Genomic DNA, 23,058 nt, shown 5'->3' on the forward strand with positions numbered 1-23,058 from the left:
GAAATGATGTGCAAAAAATTAGGCACACCTAAAACAAAAATGTTTTCTTGTGTATTTTTATGTGATTACACAACAGTTCTGTTTTATCTGCAGATGTTTCCATGTTGGACCTTTGGCTTTAGAGCTTTGTCCACAGCGGGGGTGTGCCATCAGCCTTAGCGGTAAATACACACACTGAAACGTGAAATGGTGGAACTACATTGATTGATTGGGGAGCAAAAATCCACTGAAGTCCACTTAGAGGAGAATTGGGAATCATCTGCCCCATGTGCAGCAGGAGAGGTTTGGTAGAGTCCATACTACTGTATTTGAGGAGGCAGAGGTCAATACAAGAACAACTGAGCTACTACCACTAGTGATGGGCCAATAAATTTGCCTGGTGTGAATTCAAGGTGAATTCCAGCGTTTCCCCGCAGGCGAATAAATTTGCGCAACTCCCGTGAAAACTCGTTGAAAAATGTTGACTTTAACGCTGGTGGCAAAATCGCCATGGGCAGCAATTTTCGAGTTTCGATTTGCGAATTTTCCAGAAAATGTGCAAATTTTTCAGCGAAGCGGGAGAAATACGCCCATCACTACCTACCACGGGCAGAATGGGACCAAGAAACAGGCAGCAGTAGGTACATGTATTTACAAAACTAGGGGTTTTAGTTATGATCATAAAATTGGTAAGCCGCCACATCACCACGTGGTGCATAGATACTGAATTACTTATGAGACAGGGGACCAGGGAATGTGCATTAATCAATCTCCTTTCTTTTTCTCTACGTTTGTAGTTTGGCCAGATCAGTAGCACTTCCATTGTATTTAAATATATTTTTACTTAGCCTTGGAGTCCTCCCACAATCCCCCTTTTTTGCATTTTGTGAATGAAAACCTCCATATAAACGTATTACCGTCACTTTCTCACAATTCATTTACATTAATAGCCAGGTAGGAATTTACAGGTGTATTAAAGGGGTTTGTCTTTTTGTCTCCTCCAAGAAGGATTTAGATAGAGACAGATGGGGCAAATTCACTAAGCGCCGAAGAGCCGAACGCTAACGTTAATTCGCTAGCGTTTGGCATTTTCGTTACTGCGCAAATTAACTAACGAACGCTGGCGTAGTTTCGCTAGTGTTACTTCGCACCCTTACGCCTGGCGAAGTTTCGCTTGCGACGTAACTACGCAAATTCACTAACGCGCGCAGTGTACTGAACGCTACCTTTTACGCTAGACTTCCTTCGCCACCTCAGACCTGGCGAAGCGCAATAGAGTAGATAGGGATTGCTTCAAAAAAAGGCAGAATTTTTTCTAAGTCCGTGTTTTCTATATTATGGCTGATAGGCTGAAAAAGATCGAAAAAATTTTTGGGGCTCTCCTCCTTCCCCCCTACATTTCCTGACTCATGGCAACTTAACTATACAGTGGGCACATGTGTAGGGCACAATAACATTTTTATTTGCTGATTTGAAGGTTTTCTAGGCATTTGTAGTGCTGATACGTATTCCTCCATTGAAATTTGAATTTGGCGCCGTATGCAAATTAGCCTTCGCTAGCGTAACTTCGCTTTACTTAGCGAATCAACGCTAGCGCAACTTCGCAACCTTACGCTACCCCTGAGCGCAACTTCGGATTTTAGTGAATTTGCAAAGCGCTGGCGCAACTACGAATCTTAGTGAATTTGCCCCACAGACTAGACTAGAGACCAGTGCAGTGTGAAAAGTTCAATGGTAATTTTTTTCATCCCACAATGCAGCAGTTTTTTTCCCCAGAATTCCACAGCCATCTCTGTTGCAAGGGGCACTGGAGGTCAGATCCTTTGGTAGGTCCTTGGGTCTCTAGTCCGAGGTCAGCAATGAATTATAAACTGAAGTAAAGCTTCTGAAGCTAAAACCTACATGACATTTAATGATTTCAAAGCCCTTTCATTACTTGGTGTTGCTGGCACTTTAGGGCAGAGACACATTCAAAGATTCGGGGAGATTTAGTCAAGGAAACTTCGGGCGACTTCGGAAAACGCTCAGAGTGCCATCCCGCCGGCGATTTAGATTCTAGCTAGCGGGAAGGCTTTTCAAAGAAGAGGAGATTTGTCACCGGGCGACTAATTCTCCCCGAATCTTTGCCTGTGTCACTAGCCTTAATGTACTTTGAGATATGTGATATTGGCTGGTGGAATATATTTTTTGGGGGTTTAGTGTGCTTTTTAAAAACAATACCTTGCACAGGGGCCCGTTAACTCTAAATCCTAAGGTCCCAGATACTCTACTGGAGAAGAATAGGGCAACATTCTCAATAACTGGACACTGTTACACAACCATAATTATTTCAGATTTCACTGGACTACAAGCTCCAGCATACTCCAACATATGGGGGTTGAATTCTTAAAGGAGTTGTTCACCTTTAAATAAACTTTTAGTGTGACGTAGAAAGTAATATTCTGAGACAATTTGCAATTGTTTTTTATTTTTTATTATTGGTGGTTTTTGAGTTATTTAGCTTTTTATTCAGGCAGCTCTCTAGTTTGCCAATTTCAGCCATCTGGTTGCTAGGGTCCAAATTTACCCTGGCAACCATGCACTGATATGAATAAGAGGCTGGAATGTGAATAGGAGAGGCCTGAATAGAAAGATGAGTAATAACAATACATTTGTAGCCTTACAGAGCATTTGTTTTTTAGATGGGGTCAGCGACCCCCATTTGAAAGCTGGAAAGATTCAGAACGAAGAGGCAAATAATTAAAAAAAAATATTAAAAAAAATGAAGGCCAATTGAAAGGTTATCCAATTAGCCATTCTACAATATACTAAAAGCTTTATCCCTTTAAAGTAACATTGATGAATAGAACTTCTCTCCAACTTCTCTCCATACATGAGATTCCTCCAATAAGAATCCCACCGGTCCTGAATCAATATGGCTCCATGTTCTTTATTCCTGCAACTGGTGCTGGAAACTTTAAAGACAGTGTCCAGGCAGCGTGTCCTTCCTTCTTGTGTTATATTGGGAAGCCATAATGTGCATAATTATTGTGTTTCTGTATTTAATATAACAGCAAGATGACTGCTATGGGTGCATTGGAAAGGAGGGATAAACCAAACGAGAGATTTAGGGGCGCAGCTATCCAGAATGCAAGGGGCACATTTAGGGAAGTTAAGTGCAGCTCACATTTTGTAAGAATTGTATTTACACAAGGAAGAATCACTTACATCAGTTAAAAAACACACAAAAGTGGTCAATGACACTACCGAGAAGATACAAAAGGTAAATAAATAGGAGTTGTGTGTCGGCTCAGTGCAGCAATCAGTTCATAAGTCTCTGGGACCGTTTGGGTTCCTTTGCTCCTATTATGACCTCTGCAATATGGTCACACATCCATGGTAACTGGTGCAACGCTGCATCGGAGACTCCATCTCCACCGCGCCCGTCTTGGGGTCAAATGTAAAAACCTTGTCGGTTCCTTCTCCGTTCTCGTCCCTTCCGCCCAGGATATAGATCTTGCCCCCGCACACCGTCAGCCCACAGCTTTCCTGCAAAGTCAGGGGACATTGTTTGGGTGATCAGATCCCAAATATTTGAGAAGAAATTATTCAAAAACAAATTGCCTCAGTGATGTTCCCTATATCAACCAATCATATCTTTGATATCATTTTCTTTCTAATCACTGATAGGCTGCTAACCCTTTTTTAACGTCAGCCTCACATGCTTAGCGCAGAGTCAATTTGGTCTTAGCGGCACTTATTTCAGGTCATTTCCTGATTGAAAAGTGTTTGAAAGATGAGTTCAACTTGTAATTTGGGACGTAGGCCAGGATTTAGGGCAAAGTATCTCTCACGGGCAGGGCCACCATTAGAAATCACAGGGCCCATACAACAAAATGTTCAGGGCCCCCTGGGCCCCGCCCACCCCGGCTCCAAGCCCCACCCCAGATCCCGCCCACTCCACATTACAGTTAAAAGACCACATAGACATCAGCGTTAAAAAAGGTAGCCCCCACCCCACAAACACACAAGTTATAAAAATCTATTGATGGTCAGGCCCCCTTATAAGTTAAAAAAAAACTGTGGTGCCAGGGCCCCCCATAAAAATTCTTTAAAAAAATTGTTAGTCAGGGCCCCCCTACAAGTTCAAAAAAATAATTGGTGATCAGGGCCCCCCTATAAGTTAAAAAAAAAACATTGGCGCCAGGGCCCCCCATAAAAGTTTTTTAAAAAAAACATTGGTGACAAGGGGCCCCCTGCAAGTATAAAAAAAAAATTGGCCAGATCCCCCCAAATTTTTTAAAAAATTGCTTGCCAGGGTTTTGTGTCTAAGGGGGGCCCAGCCATGCTTCACTTACTTGATTAATCGGGCCCCCTATCTTCAGTGTGCTGTACATCAGACTTTCTCCTATTAAGATCTCCTATACCCTCATGGTCCTTTAAGAATAAGTCCCGGTAAAGCTGTACAGGGATTGGATAAGGGGATCCAAACCCAATGCAGATTTACTGGGACTTATTCTTAAAGGACCAATAACGTTATAGGAAATCTTAATAGGAAAAAGTCTTCCATGCACAGAGCTGATGTACAACACACTGAAGATAGGGGGCCTGGCTAATCAAATAAGTGAAGCATGATCGGGCCCCCCCTTAGACACAAAATCCTGCAGGCCCGGGACAACTGTCCCCCTTGTAACCCCCTGATGGCGGCCCTGCTCATTTACATTTTGTGGTACTCACCAGTGGGGCTGGCAGACTGGCAACTTCACTCCAATGGTCCTTTGCTGGGTCAAAGCTGAAAATGCTACTCAGAAGACCCCCAATCACATAGATGGTTCCTTCCAACTCAACAGCATTGATGCACCTCTGGCAAAAAGGGGATACCTCCATCAAAGTCCATTTATTTTCTTCTGGGTCAAAGCACTGAACCTGGTGGACATGGAAATAATAATTATAAAGAATACTGAGCAAGTAGTGATCAAATAGACACTGTGGTGCTTCTGGTCACATGTGTACCTTGATTTAAGGTGGCCATACACAGGGAGATCTGATTGTTTGGCAATGTCGCTCTGATATGCCCACATTGAGCTGGGCAATATCTGGGTGATCTGATTGTGGGCCCTAGGGCCCAACAATCGGATCAGAATGGAGGCCATACGGGCAGTTGGATCGCAGGACAGCATCAAAGAAAAGATGCGGGTGTGATCAGATGGGATTTTTTACCCTGCCCGATCAGCGTCTGTCCGACTTTCGGGCAGATATCGATTGGGGACGCCCATCTGATTGCCCAACACACGCCCAGTAAGCTGCTGACTCGGTCTGTCTGCAGCTTTTATCGGCCCGTGTATGGGGGCCTTTAGAAACCCTTTAGTAAACCTTAGATACCCTTTAGCCTTTGGAAATTAAACTACTAATATAAAAACTAAATTAAAAACTAAATTATTAGGGCAGGTTCATTTTGCCAACTCTTGGCCTTACCATATAACATCAGCCCCAGCACCGAATCCACTATTTTGGATTCGGCCAAACCCCTGAATCCTTTGTGAAAGATTAGGCCGAATACCGAACCAAATCCTAGTTTGCATATGCAAATTAGGGATGGGAAGGGGAAAACATTTTGTACTTCCTTGCTTTGAGACAAAAAGTCTGGCGATTTCCCCCCCTGCTAATTTGCATATGCAAATTAGGATCCAAATTCGGTTCAGCTGGGCAGAAGGATAAAGCCGAAACCGAATCCTGCTGAAACAGGCAGAATCCTGGCCGAATCCTAAACTGAATCCTGTATTCGGTGCATCCCTACATAAAATGCGTAGGAAAGGAGGAAAGGAAAGGTACCAAGGCAGTTTTTGCCAATATATTAGCCACAATATAAACAAGCTGATGTGTAGCCATGGGGGCAGCCATTCAAGCACAGGATACACAGTAGATAACAGATAAGTACTACTATAGTTTATAAAAACAAGCTGCTGTGTAGCCATGGGGGCAGCCATTCAAGCACAGATTACACAGTAGATAACAGATAAGTACTACTATAGTTTATATAAACAAGCTGCTGTGTAGCCATGGGGGCAGCCATTCAAGCACAGAATACACAGTAGATAACATATAGGTTCTGAAGAATCTCATTGTATACTACAGAGCTTATCTGTTATCTTCTGTGTATCCTATGCCTTTTCTCCTTTTTTCCAGCTTGAATGGCTGCCCCCATGGCTACACAGCAGCTTGTTTATATAAACTATAGTAGTACTTATCTGTTAACTACTGTGTATCCTGTGCTTGAATGGCTGCCCCCTGGCTACACAGCAGCTTGTTTATATAAACTATAGTAGTACTTATCTGTTATCTACTGTGTAATCTGTGCTTGAATGGCTGCCCCCATGGCTACACAGCAGCTTGTTTATATAAACTATAGTAGTACTTATCTGTTATCTACTTTGTAATCTGTGCTTGAATGGCTGCCCCCATGGCTACACAGCAGCTTGTTTATATAAACTATAGTAGTAATTATCTATTATCTACTGTGTATCCTGTGCTTGAATGGCTGCCCCAAGGCTACACAGCAGCTTGTTTATGTAAACTATAGTAGTACTTATCTGTTATCTACTGTGTATCCTGTGCTTGAATGGCTGCCCCCATGGCTACACAGCAGCTTGTTTATATAAACTATAGTAGTACTTATCGGTTATCTACTGGGTATCCTGTGCTTGAATGACTGCCCCCATGGCTACACAGCAGCTTGTTTATATAAACTATAGTAGTACTTATCTGTTATCTACTGTGTATCCTGTGCTTGAATGGCTGCCTCCATGGCTACACAGCAGCTTGTTTATATAAACTATAGTAGTACTTATCTGTTATCTACTGTGTATCCTGTGCTTGAATGGCTGCCCCCATGGCTACACATTTAAACTGAAAGAAGGAAGTCTGATACAGAAGCCCATGAGTACACAATAGAAGGAAAGAAATGTGATGTTTCTTTTGACAGAGGACTCAGAGCAGCATTACTTTGAGGGATTACAGGTGTATTTATATAGACCTTTCTGATCAAGCTTACTTAGTTTCAACCTTTCCTTCTCCTTTAAACAAAGGTCTGTTGTTTGGCCAATAAAATCTTCTCTGCCCAATAGAGGCACCAGAATCCCAATGTTTGGGCAACAGACAATAGACTGGTCACTTGCATGACCTGTATTGTGCCAACGCTCCCTTGTATAAGTACAATGTACCTTGAATACACAGATATGAAATGTATGGAACACTTCACCAAAGTAGGCTTAACTAGACTCCCCAATCTTCTCTACTGTACCTTGTTAGTGTTCGTGATGGACTCAATCGCTCCACCAATCACATAGATCTTGTTCATGCAGGTTACAACAGCAGCAGAGCTGACGGCTTCTAACAAAGGCGGCACAACCGTCCAAGTGTTTGAGAAGGTGTTGTAGCGTTCTACTGAGGACAACCTCTGCATGCCGTCAAAGCCACCCAAGGCATAAATCTAGCATGGTGGAAGAGGTGAAAAAGTCATCAGTAAATGGGAAGTTGGTTTATCATCAGTGTTTAATTTGTCTTCATCGGGTATTGCACCAGTCTGCCTCTTAATAAATCCACTTTCCCTTACATCTATTCCTTCATTTAAAGGACCCTGTCCATAAAAACGTTTTTGTCATGGGCCTATAATGGAGATGTGGTTGCCAATAAGACTCACCTCTCCTTTCAGAGTGACCATTTTATGTCTCCATCGGCCCTTATTCAGTGAAGCGATTCGGACCCAGCTATTTAGTTGTGTGTTGAGCATCCACACGTCGCTACTATTGATCTCACCTCCTGCAAGACAAACAGATAGCCTGACCTTGATTACATGGCCCCAGGTATGAGCAAAAATGCAGAGAAACGGTGTATTTGCCCTTTTAACATCAAAAGCAGTCAAAAGACTTATGTATCTTGGAACAAGGAATTTAAGTCAAACAGATTGTAGTTGACAAACTTAGTTGCTCAGCACCACAAACACATGACATGGATTGAGTTGTTAGTAGCTAGACCTAGTGTAAACCATGACTTTTATTAGCAAACCACCAATAAGTCATATTCCATATCAGCTATGAACTCATTAACCAGACTGTTGCACATGGGGATGCACAAGCTTTCTGTAAGGGAAAGGTTGGTGGTGATAAAGTGAAGAAGGTGGGGAAGGATTGAGTCCATCAGGCAAGGACCTCTAATAGTGCCAACAGGTGCAGAAGAAATGTGACAAAGGTACAAGAACAAGAACAGGATGGGGGGGGGGCGAAGCCAAAGGACAGAGAGGACAAAGACTCTAGGACAGAACGGGAAAGTGCAGGTGTAGAACCAGGTCAAGATGGGGTGTGACAAGAAGGACTGGAGCAGGTTTGGGAATCTGAACATAACAGGGCTGGAACCAGGAGCAAGAGGGGCAAGAGCACAGGAGCTAGGGACTAGGCCACAGTGATCCAACCATAGCTAATGCTCAAGCACAGGATGTGAAGAGGGTTGGGCTTATATAGGGTAAGATCAGTCCTGATTGGCTGACCTCAACCCACCAATAAGGCTGCTGGGGTAAAATAGTTAAACTTAATTGCCAACTGTTCTCCCAGCCTGGTGGTTAAGAAGAGCAACAGGAGGTCCCAGGATCAAACCGCAGCAGATCCTGATATTTTTTAACAATTTGGAGCCTGCCTGGTGACCACTGGCCAATACCTGACAATATGCTCAACTTTTACATTTTGACCAGACCGCCATGTGCTCATTCTGAACCATGTCCTCAGATTTTCCTATTCAGCACTTCAGCAAGAGGGCATTAAATGTCACCTCATGATCTTGTATAAGTGTGTTATGGACCATCTCAAACCATGTTTGATGAATTCTTCCTTAGTTTTACAGGCAAACCCATTGGGTATCTACATTTATGCACACGAGCAGAATCGGAGTCATTGTATTGTAAAGTGTCTACTGCAACAGTCGCCTTGGTGCTCACGGTTCCTTTACCTCAAAGCAAAGTCTCAGCCAAGTTTGTAGGGAGTGAATCTCTGGCAATTACTTTACATAGAGTTTTTACTGTATATAAGGCCTATGTAGGCTGTTTGCTTTAAGCTGCTGTTGTTTGCTTTTCGGATGACTACAGCACGCCCTAACTGGTGTATTAAGAACATGCTCGAGTCTAAAATTGAAATCTTGGCAGCTCGTATTGATTGTTCCGGTGATTTTCATGAAGCCGATTCACTTACTACGAAGTTGTTTCTTATATGATTGAGTATAACAGACTATAGATTTGACTCTTTCCCTGTTGTCTGGCTTTTCCTAAAGCTGCCATTGCTTGATTGTAATTCATATGAATAGAAAAAGTGTCGGAATGGCCCACCGGGATACCAGGAAAACTCCCGGTAGGCCCAGGTGTCGGAGTACTCTTCTGCTCCTAATCATATGGCCTAATCATGGTCATTCCTAATTTCTGTATGAAAACAAAGAGGCAAAAGAGATGGAAGAAATAGGATACAGATTAGCATGTAAATAAAGAGACTAAGGGGTCGGTCTGGGTTTTTGGGGCAAAACTCAAATTTTTCAGGTTTATTTTAAAAACTCACATTTTTTGAGATGCTGCAAAAAGCCCAAATCCAAAAATCCTCCATCTCAGAATTGCCAAGGTTGAGTATAAGCCAATGGTATCTTGAAGTTTCTGTGGTTTGCGCTGGAAGTAGCCAGAAAACCTGACCATTTTGAGCTTTTCGGACAAAAATATGAAAAATTCAAGCTTTTTGAGAAAAAGATGAAAAAATTGAGCGATTCGGTAAAAAAAAAAACGTATGATTTGGGGGTTTCGCTCAATTTTATTTCGTTTTAACCCAATCAATTAAATCAAGCTTTTTTAAAAAATAAATAAGGTAAAATCGGGTATGGGAGTTTGGTCGTGGTTATTTTATTTAAAAAATTTGATGAATTCAAATTTTAGTAAATAACCCACTTAAAGAATACAGAGGTTGAGTAAAAATAGTTTTGAGAGTGGGCCTAAGGTTTTCTAATGGGCCCTTGACATACCAGTCTGACACTTTATAGAAGCTGTAAATGAAGAATCTATAGGATGGGTTCAAATCAGATCAAGAGATTAGAAGGCATATAGAAGGCATCCAATGATTCATAGAAGAAAGAAGAAGTTCTATGCTGAGTACAGGTATGGGACCTGTTGGGAATGCTCAGGACCTGGAGTTTTCGGGATAATGGATCTTTCCATAATTTGGATCTCCATACCTTAAGTCTACTGGAAAATCATGTAAACATTAAAGGGATACTGTCATCAGAAAACATGTTTTTTTCAAAACGCATCAGTTAATAGTGCTGCTCCAGCAGAATTCTGCACTGAAATCCATTTCTCAAAAGAGCAAACAGGTTTTTTTATATTCAATTTTGAAATCTGACATGGGGCTAGACATTTTGTCAATTTCCCAGCTGCCCCTGGTCATGTGACTTGTGCCTGCACTTTAAGAGAGAAATGCTTTCTGGCTAGGGTTGCCACCTTTTTAAAAATCTTTTACCGGCTGCTGGGGGGCGGGGACACAAAGGGGCGGGCCGCGACGTCAAAAGGGGCGGGGCCGCAACACGGAAACCACGGACGCTAGAAGAAGTAAGGGAAAAGGTAAGTTCCAGGGGATTGGGGGCAGGTCGAGGGCTCCTTTTAATCGTATTACGAATTTACCTGCAGCTACATTGCCGGTAAATTTGTAATACCGGCCCCGGCCTTGGCAGGTATTTTACCAGCTAGGCCGGTAAAATACCGGCCGGGTGGCAACCCTATTTCTGGCAGGCTGCTGTTTTTCCTTCTCAATGTAACTGAATGTGTCTCAGTGGGACCTGGATTTTACTATTGAGTGCTGTTCTTAGATCTACCAGGCAGCTGTTATCTTGTGTTAGGGAGCTGTTATCTGGTTACCTTCCCATTGTTCTTTTGTTTGGCTGCTGGGGGGAAAGGGAGGGGGTGATATCAGTCCAACTTGCAGTACAGCAGTAAAGAGTGATTGAAGTTTATCAGAGCACAAGTCACATGACATGAGGCAGCTGGGAAATTGACAATATGTCTAGTCCCATGTCAGATTTCAAAATTGAATATAAAAAAATCTGTTTGCTCTTTTGAGAAATGGATTTCAGTGCAGAATTCTGCTGGAGCAGCACTATTAACTGATTTATTTTGAAAAAAAAAATTTCCCCATGAAAGTATCCCTTTAAATAAAGCCAATTGGATTGTGTGTAGTTCAAGTACAAGCTACTGTTTTATTATTACAGAGAAACTGGGAAATCATTTGTAAAGATTTGAATCATTTGGATAAAATGGACGGCCTTCCTGTAATTCCGACTTTTCTGGATAACAGGTTTCCAGATATTGGGTCCTATACCGTATTTCTCTGAAGAATAACAACCCACACGGTCGCTGCTTCCATAGAAATATGCCTTTTTCCTTTATGGCATCTTTAGCCTAAATGCAACTTGTGATGGTTTGGGACCCATGATTCTTCTTATACACAGTATAAATCACAGCATAGATACTTCTCTATATAAAGCAGGAGGCATTGTGTCAAACTCTCTAATGGTTTAAGACAGTTCAACAGCTACATGTCAAAATATTGGCCTGCTGTAGGGTGTCATATGTACGCCAAGAAAAGCTGTCAATCTCATGCAAGGGGTGTGATACCAGCACACATGGAATAAAAAAACAATTGATCTCACCTGAAATATAAACGTTATTCTTTAACATACAGGCAGCAAACTCTGACTTTGCATATCCCGGAGTACTGGCTAGAGCCGTCCAACGACCACCCTTTGGGTGATAGCTATCAGTAAAGGGTAACTTCAATAGGCCCTTTTTATCACAGCCGCCGATTATAACTATCACTTCTGATAAGTCAGTGAACCTGCAAAACAGGAGGGGATGGAAACAATGGTAACGTTTTAGCAGATTAATAACCTGGGGATGGAGGAACAGGGATGTCAAGTCGTGTAACTTTATATCATGCCTCTGTCAATTCCTTTCTATTCACTATATCACTCATGTATTATAAGGGATAATGTACCCCCTACTGTAAATGATAAGGATATTAGAAGTCACTGAGGGGTTGTTCTGTGACCATTTAAAGGCACAAGGCTGCAGGCTGAGTTATACAGGGAACTCTGAGTATCACTCATGTATTATAAGGGATAATGTACCCCCTACTGTAAACAATAAGGATATTAGAAGTCACTGAGGGGTTGTTCTGTGACCATATAAAGGCACAAGGCTGCAGGCTGAGTTATACAGGGAACTCTGAATATCACTCATGTATTATAAGGGATAATGTACCCCCTACTGTAAATGATAAGGATATTAGAAGTCACTGAGGGGTTGTTCTGTGACCATATAAAGGCACAAGGCTGCAGGCTGAGTTATACAGGGAACTCTGAGTATCACTCATGTATTATAAGGGATAAAGTACCCCCTACTGTAAATGATAAGGATATTAGAAGTCACTGAGGGGTTGTTCTGTGACCATATAAAGGCACAAGGCTGCAGGCTGAGTTATACAGGGAACTCGGAGTATCACTCATGTATTATAAGGGATAATGTACCCCCTACTGTAAATGATAAGGATATTAGAAGTCACTGAGGGGTTGTTCTGTGACCATATAAAGGCACAAGGCTGCAGGCTGAGTTATACAGGGAACTCGGAGTATCACTCATGTATTATAAGGGATAATGTACCCCCTACTGTAAATGATAAGGATATTAGAAGTCACTGAGAGGTTGTTCTGTGACCATATAAAGGCACAAGGCTGCAGGCTGAGTTATACAGGGAACTCTGAGTATCACTCATCTATTATAAGGGATAATGTACCCCCTACTGTAAATGATAAGGATATTAGAAGTCACTGAGGGGTTGTTCTGTGACCATATAAAGGCACAAGGCTGCAGGCTGAGTTATACAGGGAACTCTGAGTATCACTCATGTATTATAAGGGATAATGTACCCCCTACTGTAAATGATAAGGATATTAGAAGTCACTGAGGGTTGTTCTGTGACCATATAAAGGCACAAGGCTGCAGGCTGAGTTATACAGGGAACTCTGAGTATCACTCATGTATTATAAGGGATAATGTACCCCCTACTGTAAATGATAAGGATATTAGAAGTCACTGAGGGGTTGTTCTGTGACCATATAAAGGCACAAGGCTGCAGGCTGAGTAATACAGGGAACTCTGAGTATCACTCATGTATTATAAGGGATAATGTACCCCCTACTGTAAATGATAAGGATATTAGAAGTCACTGAGGGGTTGTTCTGTGACCATATAAAGGCACAAGGCTGCAGGCTGAGTTATACAGGGAACTCGGAGTATCACTCATGTATTATAAGGGATAATGTACCCCCTACTGTAAATGATAAGGATATTAGAAGTCACTGAGAGGTTGTTCTGTGACCATATAAAGGCACAAGGCTGCAGGCTGAGTTATACAGGGAACTCTGAGTATCACTCATCTATTATAAGGGATAATGTACCCCCTACTGTAAATGATAAGGATATTAGAAGTCACTGAGGGGTTGTTCTGTGACCATATAAAGGCACAAGGCTGCAGGCTGAGTTATACAGGGAACTCTGAGTATCACTCATGTATTATAAGGGATAATGTACCCCCTACTGTAAATGATAAGGATATTAGAAGTCACTGAGGGGTTGTTCTGTGACCATATAAAGGCACAAGGCTGCAGGCTGAGTTATACAGGGAACTCTGAGTATCACTCATGTATTATAAGGGATAATGTACCCCCTACTGTAAATGATAAGGATATTAGAAGTCACTGAGGGGTTGTTCTGTGACCATATAAAGGCACAAGGCTGCAGGCTGAGTAATACAGGGAACTCTGAGTATCACTCATGTATTATAAGGGATAATGTACCCCCTACTGTAAATGATAAGGATATTAGAAGTCACTGAGGGGTTGTTCTGTGACCATATAAAGGCACAAGGCTGCAGGCTGAGTAATACAGGGAACTCTGAGTATCACTCATGTATTATAAGGGATAATGTACCCCCTACTGTAAATGATAAGGATATTAGAAGTCACTGAGGGGTTGTTCTGTGACCATATAAAGGCACAAGGCTGCAGGCTGAGTTATACAGGGAACTCGGAGTATCACTCATGTATTATAAGGGATAATGTACCCCCTACTGTAAATGATAAGGATATTAGAAGTCACTGAGAGGTTGTTCTGTGACCATATAAAGGCACAAGGCTGCAGGCTGAGTTATACAGGGAACTCTGAGTATCACTCATCTATTATAAGGGATAATGTACCCCCTACTGTAAATGATAAGGATATTAGAAGTCACTGAGGGTTGTTCTGTGACCATATAAAGGCACAAGGCTGCAGGCTGAGTTATACAGGGAACTCTGAGTATCACTCATGTATTATAAGGATAATGTACCCCCTACTGTAAATGATAAGGATATTAGAAGTCACTGAGGGGTTGTTCTGTGACCATATAAAGGCACAAGGCTGCAGGCTGAGTTATACAGGGAACTCTGAGTATCACTCATGTATTATAAGGGATAATGTACCCCCTACTGTAAATGATAAGGATATTAGAAGTCACTGAGGGGTTGTTCTGTGACCATATAAAGGCACAAGGCTGCAGGCTGAGTAATACAGGGAACTCTGAGTATCACTCATGTATTATAAGGGATAATGTACCCCCTACTGTAAATGATAAGGATATTAGAAGTCACTGAGGGGTTGTTCTGTGACCATATAAAGTAGGGTAGGTTACTCGTGCTACAGAATGAAGTAGAATCAGTTGGCACAATGACATCCCTTGCCATTAGAAGAGAGTAGGGTTAATATTAAAAGGGCAGTATAGAACTACACTATACACACCATTGTTTAATATGAGCCCAATAAATAGGACTTGTGTTGCAATTATAAAGAACAAACAGAAACTTTTGATTTTTCTTGAACTCCCTGCATGAACAGAGTATTTTGTTTAGATGAAGATAATAAGCTCTGTATAAACAATCCCCCTTTCCTAAGATAAGCAGATTTTGTTGGGCTTTGCTATAAAGACAAGGTGGGTTTATCTGTTCTAGTCCTATTCATTGAGCTCATTATTGAAAAGGGGTGTATAACGCCCTGCTTTAGAGTTTGGCACTGGATCCAGCATATGCTGTCTACTAACCAATTAATTGGTTCCTCTATCTCAGGGGTCCCCAACCCTTTTTTACCCATGAGCAACATTCAGATGTAAAAGGAGTTGGAGAGCAATGCAAGCATGAAACATGTTCCTGGGTGGTGCAAGATAAGGGCTGTGATTGGCCTATTTGGTAGCCCCTATGTAGACTGTCAACATACAACCTACATTTTGGTAATACACCTGTTTTTATACAACCAAAACTTGCCTCCAAGCCTGGAATTCAAAAATAAGCACCTGCTTTGAGGCCACTGGGAGCAACATCCAAGAGATCGGAGAGCAACGTGTTGCCCAAGAGCCACTGGTTGGGGATCACTGCTCTATCTCATCATTTAATTATATGGGCAAGAGTATTATTAATGAGCCATATTACCTTCTTGGTTTGACTCTGAGAGGGTTGACTTGATTCCCGAGGATGTAGTACACGCGAGCCTCATGCAGCAAAGGAAAACATTCAGAGCAGCCTTGAATGGTCTTGTCCATCTCTACCTTCTCCAGAAAATAAGCCGGGTCCAGCAACGGCAGTTTCACAAGTTCCAAAAGATCCTTTAAGTGTTTCGATCTGACTAGGCTGCTTCTATTTACCCATTTCATGACGGCTTCGAAGACCTCTTCTTCCTTTCTTACCACTAGATGTTCATTGGACAGATACTCAACGAGCTCCTCTTTGCTTAAGTCCAAGAACTCCTCGTGGCAAGACACCTCTGCAAAGCCTTCCAGCATGAGCTTCTTGCTCTTTTCAGACAAAGCGGAAATGGCAAAGGAATCTGCAAACTTCCTGATGCCCACGCAGTTGCAAGGATGAAGTTGGTTCTCTAGAAATGTCACACAGGCATCTCGTAATGTGTTCATGTGGAGCAAGTCCGAGGCTTCCAGAATCCCTACCACGTTCTCTTCTTCAATCTGTAGGCTGCCTCCATACATGTATTCCAAAAGAAGGTCCATGACGGTTGAGGGTACCTTCTGGATCTCCACAACGTCAAGTTGACTCTCTTTGAGGTGGCCGCCAAACATGGCTCTGAAATAAGAACTGCAGGCAGACAGGATTGCTTTATGGCAGGGGTAATCCTTGCCTTCAACAACAAGGACGACGTCTGTAAACACCCCTGTTTTTCTATAAACGTTTAAACTCTGCAGGATATCCAAGGCATGGCATGCTTCGTTGCAAAGCCTCATGGGCAATTTCTCCGCCCTCGGTTCATGGTTGGAATTTTCGAGACCTTTGGTTCCGTAGACGAGGTCCTCCTTTAAAGGCTGGTGCATCCTGATTTGAGTAAGAGACTGGATTACGAACATGTGAGGGCCTGAATAGAAAGAGGGGTGGTGAAAAGTAAAAATAAATGAAGACCAACTGAAAAGTTGCTGAGAATTGGCCACACTATAACATACTAAACGTTAACTTAAAGGTGTTTTAATGATAGTTTGAAACTATACATCACACCCTTAAGGCTCCCTGTGCACATCAACAACACTTTAAAGGGTAAATACACTTTGATTTACACCTGAGCCCTAGATTTGCTATTCCATCTGCTAAAACCTCATCACCTTTTTTACTAGACTGCTGAAAAGACGACAGGGTTAATGCAAAACTCCAGTTTGCCAAAAATGGCAATTAAATATATTACCTACTGACCAATGTTCAACTACAGAAATCTCATCTTCTGCTCCATCCATTCCCATTTTCCCTTGGGGCCCCGGTTTGACTGATTTTCTCTAACGCTACTGAGCCTGGTAATGAAATCAGTCTGGGGCCCTCCATTCGGAGCCGAGCACTCAGGAAAAATATCAAATACTAATTTCCTATAACAGCTGCCTCTTCTCAACGGTACCTTTAGGCAAATTGAACATTTCCCCCAATGCAGCGAAGCTTAAACAAATATTTGTGATTTATTCTTTGTATTTTAATGGTTTTCTGTTAATGTTACAAAAATACGGCGTGGGACGACTTTAACAGGAGAATCTGGCACAGCTGTAAGTGTAATTGTATCCTTGTTGCTACTAATCTGTATGGTTTAACCATCTGTTGTAAATGTGCCATGTTTTACAAAGCAGCAGCATCTGAATGGAAGAGGAATGTACAACATTGTAATGTAGCTTCTACTCAAACAACATTCATAATCATTGTCATTGGCAGAGCTCAGGGCAAAGCAGGGTTTGTTATTCTCCTTTATTAATATGGTGTAGCAATTTCTAACCTATGCCAGTTTCTCCATTAAACTACTTTGTGGTACTGTGTATTTTGAATACAACAGAATGATAATTGTTAGTACTGATAAAAAAGTTATGCTGTGCCCATGTTGCTCTATCTACTACTATCCCACATCCACACTCTTTATTATCTCACTGTTACTATAGGCACCATCTCTCCCTACTATACCTGCTATCTCACAGTCACACTCCCTTCCCAGAGACTATTATCCCACTGTTACTATAGGCACCATCTCTCCCTACTATACCTGCTATCCCACAGTCACACTCCCTTCCCAGAGACTATTATCCCACTGTTACTATAGGCACCATCTCTCCATACTATACCTGCTATCCCACAGTCACACTCCCTTCCCAGAGACTATTATCCACTGTTACTATAGGCACCATCTCTCCCTACTATACCTGCTATCCCACAGTCACACTCCCTTCCCAGAGACTATTATCCACTGTTACTATAGACACCATCTCTCCCTACTATACCTGCTATCCCACAGTCACACTCCCTTCCCAGAGACTATTATCCACTGTTACTATAGGCACCATCTCTTCCTACTATACCTGCTATCCCACAGTCACACTCCCTTCCCAGAGACTATTATACACTGTTACTATAGACACCATCTCTCCCTACTATACCTGCTATCCACAGTCACACTCCCTTCCCAGAGACTATTATCCACTGTTACTATAGGCACCATCTCTCCCTACTATACCTGCTATCCCACAGTCACACTCCCTTCCAGAGACTATTATCCACTGTTACTATAGACACCATCTCTCCCTACTATACCTGCTATCCCACAGTCACACTCCCTTCCCAGAGACTATTATACACTGTTACTATAGACACCATCTCTCCCTACTATACCTGCTATCCCACAGTCACACTCCCTTCCCAGAGACTATTATCCACTGTTACTATAGGCACCATCTCTCCCTACTATACCTGCTATCCCACAGTCACACTCCCTTCCCAGAGACTATTATCCACTGTTACTATAGACACCATCTCTCCCTACTATACCTGCTATCCCACAGTCACACTCCCTTCCCAGAGACTATTATCCACTGTTACTATAGACACCATCTCTCCCTACTATACCTGCTATCCCACAGTCACACTCCCTTCCCAGAGACTATTATCCCACTGTTACTATAGACACATCTCTCCCTACTATACCTGCTATCCCACAGTCACACTCCCTTCCCAGAGACTATTATCCACTGTTACTATAGGCACCATCTCTCCCTACTATACCTGCTATCCCACAGTCACACTCCCTTCCCAGAGACTATTATCCACTGTTACTATAGACACATCTCTCCCTACTATACCTGCTATCCCACAATCACACTCCCTTCCCAGAGACTATTATCCACTGTTACTATAGACACATCTCTCCCTACTATACCTGCTATCCCACAGTCACACTCCCTTCCCAGAGACTATTATCCACTGTTACTATAGACACCATCTCTCCCTACTATACCTGCTATCCCACAGTCACACTCCCTTCCCAGAGACTATTATCCACTGTTACTATAGACACCATCTCTCCCTACTATACCTGCTATCCCACAGTCACACTCCCTTCCCAGAGACTATTATCCCACTGTTACTATAGACACATCTCTCCCTACTATACCTGCTATCCCACAGTCACACTCCCTTCCCAGAGACTATTATCCACTGTTACTATAGGCACCATCTCTCCCTACTATACCTGCTATCCCACAGTCACACTCCCTTCCCAGAGACTATTATCCACTGTTACTATAGACACATCTCTCCCTACTATACCTGCTATCCCACAGTCACACTCCCTTCCCAGAGACTATTATCCACTGTTACTATAGACACCATCTCTCCTACTATACCTGCTATCCCACAGTCACACTCCCTTCCCAGAGACTATTATCCACTGTTACTATAGACACATCTCTTCCTACTATACCTGCTATCCCACAGTCACACTCCCTTCCCAGAGACTATTATCCACTGTTACTATAGACACATCTCTCCCTACTATACCTGCTATCCCACAGTCACACTCCCTTCCCAGAGACTATTATCCACTGTTACTATAGACACATCTCTCCCTACTATACCTGCTATCCCACAGTCACACTCCCTTCCCAGAGACTATTATCCACTGTTACTATAGACACATCTCTCCCTACTATACCTGCTATCCCACAGTCACACTCCCTTCCCAGAGACTATTATCCACTGTTACTATAGGCACCATCTCTCCCTACTATACCTGCTATCCCACAGTCACACTCCCTTCCCAGAGACTATTATCCACTGTTACTATAGGCACCATCTCTCCCTACTATACCTGCTATCCCACAGTCACACTCCCTTCCCAGAGACTATTATCCACTGTTACTATAGACACATCTCTTCCTACTATACCTGCTATCCCACAGTCACACTCCCTTCCCAGAGACTATTATCCACTGTTACTATAGACACATCTCTCCCTACTATACCTGCTATCCCACAGTCACACTCCCTTCCCAGAGACTATTATCCACTGTTACTATAGACACCATCTCTCCCTACTATACCTGCTATACCACAGTCACACTCCCTTCCCAGAGACTATTATCCACTGTTACTATAGACACCATCTCTCCCTACTATACCTGCTATCCCACAGTCACACTCCCTTCCCAGAGACTATTATCCCACTGTTACTATAGACACATCTCTCTCTACTATACCTGCTATCCCACAGTCACACTCCCTTCCCAGAGACTATTATCCACTGTTACTATAGGCACCATCTCTCCCTACTATACCTGCTATCCCACAGTCACACTCCCTTCCCAGAGACTATTATCCACTGTTACTATAGACACCATCTCTCCCTACTATACCTGCTATCCCACAGTCACACTCCCTTCCCAGAGACTATTATCCACTGTTACTATAGACACCATCTCTCCCTACTATACCTGCTATCCCACAGTCACACTCCCTTCCCAGAGACTATTATCCCATTGTTACTATAGACACATCTCTCCCTACTATACCTGCTATCCCACAGTCACACTCCCTTCCCAGAGACTATTATCCACTGTTACTATAGACACATCTCTTCCTACTATACCTGCTATCCCACAGTCACACTCCCTTCCCAGAGACTATTATCCACTGTTACTATAGACACCATCTCTCCCTACTATACCTGCTATCCCACAGTCACACTCCCTTCCCAGAGACTATTATCCACTGTTACTATAGACACCATCTCTCCCTACTATACCTGCTATCCCACAGTCACACTCCCTTCCCAGAGACTATTATCCACTGTTACTATAGACACCATCTCTCCCTACTATACCTGCTATCCCACAGTCACACTCCCTTCCCAGAGACTATTATCCACTGTTACTATAGACACCATCTCTCCCTACTATACCTGCTATCCTACAGTCACACTCCCTTCCCAGAGACTATTATCCCACTGTTACTATAGGCACCATCTCTCCCTACTATACCTGCTATCCCACAGTCACACTCCCTTCCCAGAATATTTTCCTTTGCAGCTCTCCGGTTGGTAATTTAAAATGTAACCTTAGCAACCAGACTGGAATTTGAAAGACAGTCTGCAATTTACTTAAGAAATTGCCTCAATACCATTAATAAAATATGTTAAAAAAATTACAATTTTGGAAGGAATCCCTGCAGTGGATTTTGCAATCTAATCTCCATACCACACATACAAGTAATGGTTCATTTTATACACAGGGATGAGGGAGCCGTACTAGTCACTGCGCCACCATGAACACTAAATAAATAAATAATACAAAAAGCAATAGGGAAATCTATACTGAATACACAATGCTGCTGAAATGGATTCACAATCTAAAGCTATATCTACTTACATTTATGTATATTAAGGCACAGGTCATGCCATAGCCTATCTGTCCTACCCTATTTTATTAAATGGCTTATTAAATCCTGAGTCAGTAAATGAAATGCAGGAGATGGTGGAGATGGTGGACACAATTAATAGTCTGACACATAGAGTATATAGACTATAGCTACTGACACTTGCTCAGCCTGTCCCATTGTACTCGTCTATAACAAAAGCATCTCCCCATTCTCATTACCTTTCATTGAAGCAGTTTGGCAGGATCTGGCTGGTTGTGTTTCTGCTGCAGCCCACAGCTCCGCTCACCTATTTGTACTGGAGCCCAGGGAGGGGAATGTCAGGTTTCACTGAAATGATAAACAAAAGATTTCCTGCTTCTCAGTAAGGATCGAGGGGGACAGTCAGTCCTCTTCCCTGACAGTGTCAAATGTGACAGTTAGAGAGGGAGGAGTTTGCTGAATGCAACAAAGGACAGAGGGGGCTTCTCTCTCCCTGGAGCGGGGGGGGGGGATTCAGATGGAGGATTTAAGCTCACATGCTCGGGGCGGCTGGGATTTAGTAAAGATGTAAAGGCTGAAATCATTCAGAGGCAAATACACATCAAGTAAACAGTTGTAGAATTAGAAGGTAATTACTACAAGACAAGGGGTCAGGTGACCCCACTCATACGAGCATAGACCCCATGTGATTGGCACATGATTCCAGGGGCTGGTTTAAACCCTGAAGCTTTGCTCATACTGTAGTTCTTTATTCTCCATGTGCGAGCGACTCTGTATTGTGACATTTGTGTGACGAGGACATGTCCAACACCCTACACCCAACTGGTCACCCTGAGCCTCCACTGACATGATAACTATGCCATATTTCACAGCTCCATTGGTCACAGGGTGTTCAAAGCTTGTCCAGTCTCCTTTTCTGTCCAATCCTTTAATGACACACAGAAATTGATCTTCTTACAACGTGGCCTCCAAGAGATTGACCTGAGCTTCCCTCTGCCCACGTGCCCCTTTGTGAAAGGTGTGGGTCACCATCAAGTTAACTTTTAGTATGCGATAGACTGGCTTATTGTTAGCAACTATTAAATTGGTCTTCATTATTTATTTTAAATAGTTCTTTTTTATAATTTGACTTCTTCTGACTTTTTCCAGATTTCAAATGGGGGGTCACTGTCCCCATCTAAAAAATGCTTGTATGCATTGTTATTTCTATTTTTTATTACTTGTCTTTCTGTTCAGGCCTCTCCTATTCATATTCCAGTCTCTTATTCAAATCAATGCATGGTTGCTAGGGGAATTTGGAGCATATTGTTTTTTCCACAGGGGTACCGTATATACTCGAGTATAAGCCGACCCGAGAATAAGCCGAGGTACCTAATTTTACCTACGAAAACTGGGAAAACTTATTGACTCAAGTATAAGCCTAGACACAACTACAGCCCCGTCTCCCAGCAGCGCACATTCTGCCAAAGTGACCCCCTCAGCGGTCAACTGGACTTCTTTGCAAAGTTGAAGGTGACAGAGAATTGCCAAACGGATTACTGTGTGCATTGTCCCACTGTCCCACTACCATGTGCAGAGGGTGTTGTTTGATATTGCCATCACTGTTAATCTTTCGTATAACCAACAGATATTGCCATCACTGTTATTCCTTCATATAACCAACAGAGGGCGCTGTGTGATATTGCAGTCACTGTTATTCTTTCATATAACCAACAGAGGGTGCTGTGTGATATTGCAGTCACTGTTATTCTTTCATATAATCAACAGAGAGAGCACTGTTATTCT

At 42.6% G+C, this 23,058-nt stretch overlaps 1 protein-coding gene across 1 annotated transcript; it reads right to left on the reverse strand.

Moving 5' to 3' along the window:
* Positions 1-2,738: 2,738 nt before the first annotated feature.
* On the reverse strand, positions 2,739-21,739 carry klhl35.L (kelch like family member 35 L homeolog). The gene is made up of 7 exons (XM_018247881.2): positions 21,513-21,739; positions 15,550-16,480; positions 11,683-11,867; positions 7,658-7,776; positions 7,259-7,447; positions 4,696-4,884; positions 2,739-3,507 (listed from the first exon to the last, which is right to left on the reverse strand). The coding sequence occupies exons 1-7, from the start codon at positions 21,517-21,519 to the stop codon at positions 3,325-3,327; spliced, it is 1,803 nt and encodes a 600-aa protein (XP_018103370.2). The 5' UTR covers positions 21,520-21,739; the 3' UTR covers positions 2,739-3,324.
* Positions 21,740-23,058: the final 1,319 nt, after the last annotated feature.

The sequence above is a fragment of the Xenopus laevis genome, chromosome 2L, assembly GCF_017654675.1.
Source record: "Xenopus laevis strain J_2021 chromosome 2L, Xenopus_laevis_v10.1, whole genome shotgun sequence".
NCBI classification, from domain to species: Eukaryota; Metazoa; Chordata; class Amphibia; order Anura; family Pipidae; genus Xenopus; species Xenopus laevis.

Excerpts from the sequence above, each read along its gene's own strand:
- klhl35.L (XM_018247881.2), bottom strand. Across the intron at positions 7,777-11,682 it reads GAATAACGTTTATATTTCAG|GAGGTGAGATCAATAGTAGC; the intron begins GTGAGATCAATT and ends TTTGTCTTGCAG. Across the intron at positions 4,885-7,258 it reads CCATCACGAACACTAACAAG|GTTCAGTGCTTTGACCCAGA; the intron begins GTACAGTAGAGA and ends CATGTCCACCAG.